The sequence below is a fragment of the Papilio polytes genome, unplaced genomic scaffold (assembly GCF_000836215.1).
Source record: "Papilio polytes unplaced genomic scaffold, Ppol_1.0 DF824191.1, whole genome shotgun sequence".
Taxonomy (NCBI): domain Eukaryota; kingdom Metazoa; phylum Arthropoda; class Insecta; order Lepidoptera; family Papilionidae; genus Papilio; species Papilio polytes.
The window spans coordinates 2,450,921-2,459,425 of NW_013525013.1; the positions used below are offsets into that span (position 1 = coordinate 2,450,921).

General features: G+C 32.2%; 2 protein-coding genes across 3 annotated transcripts in view; both read right to left on the minus strand.

Moving 5' to 3' along the window:
• Positions 1 to 1,131: 1,131 nt before the first annotated feature.
• Positions 1,132 to 6,786, minus strand: LOC106110893 (pre-mRNA-splicing regulator female-lethal(2)D). Of its 2 annotated transcripts, XM_013292841.1 has the most exons (5): positions 6,748 to 6,786; positions 6,404 to 6,621; positions 2,883 to 3,007; positions 2,323 to 2,650; positions 1,132 to 2,020 (listed from the first exon to the last, which is right to left on the minus strand). In XM_013292841.1, the coding sequence occupies exons 2-5, from the start codon at positions 6,585 to 6,587 to the stop codon at positions 1,767 to 1,769; spliced, it is 891 nt and encodes a 296-aa protein (XP_013148295.1). In that variant the 5' UTR covers positions 6,588 to 6,621; positions 6,748 to 6,786; the 3' UTR covers positions 1,132 to 1,766. The 2 variants fall into 2 exon arrangements, with proteins under 2 accessions (XP_013148295.1, XP_013148296.1); XM_013292842.1 differs by lacking the exon at positions 6,748 to 6,786 and having other exon boundaries at positions 2,883 to 3,024; positions 5,989 to 6,497.
• Positions 6,787 to 7,698: 912 nt separating this feature from the next.
• The window catches only part of LOC106110765 (putative uncharacterized protein DDB_G0291608), a 1,671-nt gene continuing 864 nt past the window's right edge, over positions 7,699 to 8,505 (minus strand). The window contains exon 2 of the mRNA XM_013292664.1: positions 7,699 to 8,360. Coding sequence (XP_013148118.1) covers positions 7,810 to 8,349 — 540 coding nt within the window. The 5' untranslated portion in view covers positions 8,350 to 8,360 and the 3' untranslated portion in view covers positions 7,699 to 7,809. The remainder of the gene's footprint in view (positions 8,361 to 8,505) is intronic.

The window sequence follows — 8,505 nt, forward strand, 5'->3', positions numbered from 1 at the left end:
CAAATCAGTCACAAAAAAAAAAAAAAAAATATATATCAATTGGTACGTCTTTGCTTAAAGAGGAAAATTATTTAATATCTCTGTAACCGGTTGTCTGATTCATTCAATTAAAATCTTTGTGATATTATCTTATAGGTACTAGAAATAATACCGTCCAAAGATCATTACTTTGGTAAAAATATGATGGTTGTACGTAAAAGCCATTTTACTACGTTTTTATATTATTAGATGGCAAACGAGCAAGCGGCTACCTGACCTACTTTGGCTACCTTTCATAGACTAAAAGTACAGAAAGAGGATATCATCTTCCTAAGCGAACCCTGTTGTCATTAGACCATTCCCATTTCTTCCTTATGACAAAACGATAAGGGGAAATAGAGTAATATCAAGTCTCCAGCATTTATTTACCGAAATGCAGAATGACTTCCACTTTTCGCCTATCAGGTGATCGTGATATAGCATCAGGCGAACCTGCACGTGTGCATTAGTTATATCTCTACCACTGTTAAATCGTCGTATTTTAAATGCAGTAAAACCAGTTTGTTGTAGAATATTTCTTTGCTATTTCCTGTCCCTTATTGATCTCGGTATTGTGATGAAACTACATAAGCCAATATTACTGAGCTTAGATTGAAACGGAATGAACCATGTTCAGTAAAACCATTGGACCGTATAGTTTAGTCCGTTACATTTTTTATAAGGTACGATTAATATTTAATTATAACGGTTTAACAGTCTATTAACTGTGAGTGGTTCACTCAACAAGTGATAAACTCACTTCAAAAGAAAACAAATGACGTAAACCCTTTCGTCGATCAACGTCGTACTCAAATATCGATCACACCATTAGAAGTTGATATTCTGGCAGTTTAAAAGAACATATTACAAAACATGTTGGCTCTATTAGGCAATGTATTTTGTCAAATATTTAGGTAACAAAAAGTTTGGACAGTTCTACAATAAGGACATTTTAGGTAAAGGTTTCCTGTGGTATTGTGATGTTCTACATTTCTTTCTTTATTTAAGTTTGTGTTATTTTCATAGCAGTAGTAATTCTCATAGAAATAATAAACATGAATCTGTTGTCAGGTATATGTTTATTAACATAGTTATATATACACTTTTATAGTATTTTCAAAATAGAAACATATTTAATAGTCAATAAACAAAATTAAAAAGAAAAAATGTGGCATGAAATAAAATGTGATGATCACGGCTAAATCCTGGCAGTCGCCATTACGGCTTGTAAAAAACTATATACAGCAACTCAATATACAATTATCTTTTTGTTGCTCAAATATTATATTCCTTTAATATATATTTATCACAAGTAATGTAAACATAAATAAATTATATGTCAACTCAGTGTCTCGTTTAGTTATTCTTTCAAGTATATAAAAAACAATGTCAAACAATTCACTATCTGATCACATGGTCCACTGTTGTGCTTCAAACGCAAACTATAGTTTTACCATTACGTTTGTCTCGTAACCACATCAGACACCATCTTACACAAATCCATGTCAACTGACGACACATACATGTCTGGTTAATTTCGTCTTCGAATTAAAGTACGTGAGTTTTTTAATTTGATACACTATTGAGAAGCATTCACAAAAGTGACCGGACACAAATCACCTCAATCATGAATATCACTCACAAATTTATTCATCGATAATATTCCATGCAACAAATCCGTTAAACTTAACAAGATAATTCACATTTTCCACTAGTTCATGAGTAGTGTAGAACACTTGGATCCTGGGCTAGTCCGCATCTCCATTGGTCACTGTCAACGGTTCCTCTTCTTCATTGTAGTCGAGAGAGAGCACGGAGGCTCGTCTCCGCTTGCCGCGCGGTGCGTCGCTGCACTCGCTGCCCGAGTACGCGCGCTTGTCCGGCGAGCATGCTCGGTTGCCGTTCACCGCGGTGTGCGCGCGCAGCTCGCGCTGCAAGAACAACACCGTGCTCTGCATACCTTCCACATCTTCATCTAATTCTTGTAGGAACTCATCTAATTCTGAAATACCATATACAGTGTGTTAAATAATTTGTCACTTATGTTAACCCTTTCTTGACACAAATTTCAATGAAAACTAATATTTTTTAACTTTTCTGACCTATTAAAGGTTTACTACTTATAAATGAAAGCAAAAAAACTAAAATAATACAAGGAAATAACCTATTTTTTAATAAAGAATGTATAAATAAAACTTTTTAAAAACATAAGCATAAAACACCAAAAAATATCTACTTTTGAACAGTGAAATTATATATAAAAAATTCAGCATATACACATAAATATGTTATTTTAGAATGTACCTGATTGTGATTTCTTTACTTCCTCACTAAAACTCTTCTGTAACGCAAGATCACCTTCAAGCTTAGCTATCCGGCCACTCGAGGTCATCCTGCCTAGGTCTTCATTCTCCTGATGCAAAAGTCTACATTTAGCCATTAGTTTCTTCCCTGTATTTGAGTCTGGAGTGAACTTCCACGCTGACAGTTCGTTCTGTGTCTCCTCTAACCTCGCCTTTGTCGAGGTTAGCTCTTGTTTTAATCTTAATATTAATACATTTACAGCCGGGTCTAGAAGTGTCGGCCGACCTTGGAGACTCGCATGTGATGATTTCAATTCGTTTATTTGACTCTGAAAATATATAGTTTACATGTTTTTAACAATTATTATTTTCAGATTAAACAAATCTCTTAAACACTGCATGGTACGTTTCTTAGGACACAAGGTTTTTATTTAACCATTTCAATCGAAATATTAAAAAAAAAGCAAAGGAAAACTTTTTTTTAATCTATTACATAGGCTTTATTTATAACTCATTGATATACCAATATACAATATGTTAGATTAATGAATAATAACTTACTACATAATCCTGAATTTCTTGTTCCTTAGCGGCTAATCGCCTAACAAGTACCTTCTCTCTGTGTTGTGATTCTGCATATTGTTGTTTACTCCTATCTTCTATCTCTTTCGCTTTTTCCAAACTTCCTGTACAAATTAATACACTGCATTAAATTAATAAAAAATTTATAAAAACAGTGAACCCTGTATCTTTATAATAATAATATGAAAACTTAACTGAGATTTTTAGTAATAACAATATTTTTAACAAATATTAGTTTTCATAACAATTGAGCTGTCTTTGTTTCTTTTCTGTTAATTGTACTTTTCTTAGCAATACTCAAGAAGTTCTTTTTAATCCTAATATAGACTTATTTCTAGTACTTATATAATATTGTATTTAAATAATATTTAACCAAAATCGACAACACCTTAACTAAATACATTATCTTAAAAAGTACAATTAAAAAACTAAAATCATATCAACAAAAAAGTCACTGGCCTTTCTATTAATTTTTTTTACAATTCCAAATGTTTGCGAGTTTTAAGATTTTTAAAATAATATACATTGCTTACTAAAGTTTTTATAAAATAAATTAAAACACAAACAAATGAAAATTCCTCATCATTTGTTGTAAATTTTACTTCATTGTAAATATTTCAAAAAGGAATTGTTTACCTTTACTTTACAAAACCTTTAATCAAAACAAGTCCTGTGCCGTCTTGTTGTGCAAGTTCACTTTAGTACATGAAAATTGTATTGGCATTGGCATATTAACTACCAAGTTTAGAATTTTAAGCACACTTAAATTTAAAATCTGTAATATATTTATCACTTGAATATTATCCAGCTTAGATTTAAAAATTACTTATAAACCTTTATTGAAGTAAACTGTAGTTTGCATTTCCGATGTTATTGTTATGTTTTTATATTTGGATATCAAATCTATACTTAGACATTGAACAAATGTGTAAGATAAATTTAATTGTAATGCTGAACACTACTTTTTCTCAAAAATTTATTTGTAATAATACATGCAATTATTAATAAGCAATTGAGCTATATTTTATATTAGGTCACTTATTATAACAACTTTTTATTAGTCGGACCGAGTTAATTTTTTATTTTTGATATATAACATTTTTGTTAAAATTAGTAGTTTTGCCTATAACTTTTTAACAATATAAATGTATTTTAACATTAGGTTAAAATCAAATAGTTGCCGGCTATAAAATTTGATTTTTATATTTAATGTTAATAAGACAGTAACTTTTGTTTTTGGATAAAACTATATTTGAAAATATAAGGTCCTACAATTCAAATTTAAGTAATAATTATGCCAAAATAGTTAATTTATTCTTTTTATTAATTCATATTTTGTGAGGCATTTTTTTTAAATATTAGTAGATTTTTGTTAATTTACTAATATTTCCCTTAACCATTCCAACTAAGCTATAGGCTTGTGCTAAGATATGGGTATAATATACAATAGTCGAATGGCGGGATTCGAACCCTCGATTGCAAGATCGGTAGTCCATACCCCAAACCATTAGGCTATTGGCGCTTAAATGGTCACAATATTTTGGGCTTCTTTTCTAATACTTACAGAAAATTCAGTCACATGAACAAGTTACATTAAGATGTTACCATAAATATAAGTACTTTCTATAGTTATCATGTTAAAATAGCTTAAATTGTACCATCAATATATTAAACAATCCTGACATATTGTTAGGCGCAGTAGTAAATTGGTATAGCTCAATAAAAAGTAATTAAAACGGTAATAAGCCATTTCTTCTTAGAAACAGCTCAAGATAAGCTGCATGCACAGTAACACCCCCTACATCTCTTTTTAGCATGGTACAACTAAAATTATGTTCTACACATCAACTTATGTAAATTTCCTAGCTGCTAAGCTTAATAGCTAATACCTATGTAATGTTCTTCCTTAAATCTGAGTTTCCACTACTAAAACACCTTTACAAAAACTTGCCATTCCTCTCAATGTCTTTGAAAAAATTGGATGTCTGTATGTCGGTTTGCATATAAAAAACATGTCTCAAACCTTCAACTTATGACTATTATGCCATATGCATGCTCCAATCAGGCAGAATGTGACAGTTATGCTTTTCCTAGCTCTGATGACAAATTTTATACTGGTGTTTCAACAGGGGGAAGTTATAGTTACATTCACGTGAAGAACATTTATAAATCAACTTCATGTATAGCTATAACCCTAGATGTATAAGTGGATACAGTAGTAGTAACAGGAACTAAGGTTTCCGCTACTCCACGGCCGGCAAATATTGTGCATGAGGTGAGGTCATAAATTATTCCAACATAGCTAACCAAAGAACCTCAGCAACCCTTTAATGTTGCTGGCCATCTTAGTGAGCCGAGATACCTAATCCAAAATGGATATAATAATTACAATGTCACCAGTGAAGTTGTGTGTGTTGTGTTGTGCTGTTTAAGTAAAAATGGCACAATTTAAATTATTTTCTTACAAGCTGTCATTTTATTTTTATAACCTATATATCTATTATCTATGTATTAGATAGTAATATGCATCCAAACCACCATTTTCCTCTCATTAAGCATTAGGAAATATGAAACAAAATTACAATTAACATGGTTTGTAAATTCAAAAAATATGTAATTTAAGAACAGTTAGTTTTTAGTATGAATTAAAAAAAATTGTCCATTCACCTTAATTTATAAACATTGTCTACATAAGCATTATTTATCTACATAGGTTATAATATACATTTTGTTAGTAGTACTAATACAACTAAAGTTTATAAATATATATACAATGATACATGCATTTGCGATAGACATATTATATAGTTTTGACCATGTACTAAATTAACAATACAACATACTGTTGTTAATATTCTTTTTAAAATGAACATGTTCAATGTTCTTGAATATATGATTTCTATGATTCATATAATGCACATTCAAAAATATGTTGCAAATAAGCATAATTGAAATAAACAAGTGTTAATTTTATTTTTGCAACATATTCAATAATAACAAAAGACCAAGTAAAATAATACAATGGTACATTCTTAGCAAACACAAATTAAACCTTACAATTATAAATAAAGAAAAACATATTTACTTTCTCATGCTGGTAACTAGGAGTGTTATGTATTTTACTCCTATATGATGGTAAGATAACTCCGAAAGCACTGGTGTCACCGCTCCATGTTAACCTGGAGTACGCACTTGAGCCCTTGCCGCAAAGATACATTGCACTTCCACTGATCACTCCACTTGATAAGCTCTGACACAGCATTACACCTTCTTCTCGTAAAACTATCACCTAAGTACACCCCGAATCACATATCTTTTTTGATATAACTAACAATTCAACATCACAGTAACAATTCAAACATATTGTAACAGTATCACTAGATATTTTAGTTAAAGCATTGTCGATATAAGTAACTAAAAAAGTTTGCACAGATGAGGTCGCGTGTCGAACAGACGCCGACCACGACGCTACCAAGCCGATGTAACTTTGTCGTAAATACCTTCCAGCTGTTTGTTCAACGTTTCGAGATGGTCTATGTACAAGTCCTGGTTTGTCCACGCGGCGCGAAGTGACTCAACGCTACTAGAGTCCAATTGATGTGAGGTCAACACCACTCGCGCTGGACTCGTGACGCCATCGCTCGCGCTCGCCGTCTCACCATGCCGATCTGTCTCCTCGGACATTGCACTCTTACAATAACGTAAAGATGATTCTCAACTGTAATGAAACGAAAGCCATTAATTCCGTTACAGATATATATCAAGCATTAGCATTTTTATCCGTTATCAGAAACCTGCAACAATGACGCAAATAAACCTGCCACAACCAAAGAAGTATACTCACGAGTGTTACGTTTGTACTAATATTATAACTGTTACACATTAAGTAATATTTTAAAAGTAAAAAAAACACTGTAAACTGAAACTTTTACTAGTATTTTATAAAGAAATCAAGCAACTCCTACACATTCGACGCCATTTCATCACGTAGCACTTGTTAATGTTGCCAGATGCAGATGCCACTTGTCATCAAAGAATATAAAATGAGTTTGCCAGGATGATGCTCGATGTTTACTACCAATGTTAGGATTGTCACTTACCATTTTTTTGTTTAAATGATCACTGATTACTCCATTTCACCACATCATTTATACGCCAATGTAAGACTTTTTTTTATCAACAAGACGAACAGCCACACTACATTTTTGTTATATCTACGCGGATATGCCTTAGTAACCATTTAACGACTTAACTTGTTGCAACATAAGGTTACTAGTTTAATCGTAAACTATCGTATCTCTTTCAGTCTTATTTTCCATCATGTAATTTATTAGTTAGCACAAGGCAGCAGTTAAAAATTAATTGATATTAAATAGTAAAGAATTTTGGATATAACTCTATTTAACTATCTTAGACTTTCAAGGGAATCCTATCCTAGAGATGTTGATAACAGTAATAATTTCCGTAGGCGGGATTGAAAAAAATCAAATTACTTAACATTTGATTTATTATATTTCAAAAGGTATTATAAATAATACAACAGATAGTTCCTAATAAAAGACAATAAGCCCGTCAAACAACAAACTCGTTCGCCAATAGGCTTAGGCTACAGGTCACAATGAATTTAACATAATATATTCAAACCTGCATATACAAAAGCATACATCCTTTCAGTTGGGCAATTAAAATAACTTTACAGATAAAATAAAACGAAAAGTCATGTGTAATTTTCTATTTAGCTTACATCTAATTAATTAATACTTAACATCAAATTAATGTTTAACATTAACCGATTCTATAATTACAATTATGTATTTAAAATCTATCATTGATTGCAATTGGAATAACTATATCACAATATGTACAAAGGAATGTTTTCATAATACTTAGTATATCTATTAAACTGTCAATAAGGCCGCCACACTTCTTGATTGGAGGCACCATATAGTCCATGTTTAACATCATCTGACGCTTCACAAGTTTGCACAAGTCCGCTCGTTTCTCCAGCACCTTGTAACTCCGTCGTTATAGAGATCCCGCCATCGATGTCACTAATTTTTATTTCGCTAGGGATGTATTGTTCGATATTATGCTTATCGGTAGTGCTGTGCAAATGAACGTGTATTTGATTCTGATTGACGGTTGAGTATAGATTAGGTAGGATCATTTGTGGATTTGGACTGATATACGGCGTGTGTGATTGCAGGCATGTCGGATTGTTGTTTATATTATTGTATTGATAATTGTTGTAATTATAGGTGTTTGTTGGCCAAGAGTTATAGTAGTTAGGTTCGCATCGGGGCTGCGCGCTCATAGGTGCTGGTGTGTGGTTGGTCAGAGGTGGCTGATTGAGATCCGCTATCGCCGGGCCAGGTAAGTTTGGGCTGCTCTTGTAGCTCGTGCTCCCCGTCTGGAAGCCGCTATAGTCCGTATGGCAGAGTGGCATTTCAGGTAATACTGTAAACATAAAAATTGTCAATAAAGTACGGATACGGTACAATTTAGTTGGAGTAAATCAAAGATTCGATAACACCGAACTATTCTGGTTAAGCTAGATCATCACAGCTGAAAAGCAGTATTTAGTGGCTACTAAATTAGGTAT

What these genes read in the sequence shown, in the direction of transcription:
- LOC106110893 (XM_013292841.1), bottom strand. Translation starts at nt 6,587, where the DNA reads ATGTCCGAGGAGACAGATCGGCATGGTGAGACGGCGAGCGCGAGCGAT. An exon ending in GTTGAACAAACAGCTGGAAG is followed by an intron (nt 3,008 to 6,403) that starts GTATTTACGACA and finishes TAATTTGTACAG; the next exon opens with GAAGTTTGGAAAAAGCGAAA. An exon ending in AAGAAATTCAGGATTATGTA is followed by an intron (nt 2,651 to 2,882) that starts GTAAGTTATTAT and finishes ATATATTTTCAG; the next exon opens with AGTCAAATAAACGAATTGAA.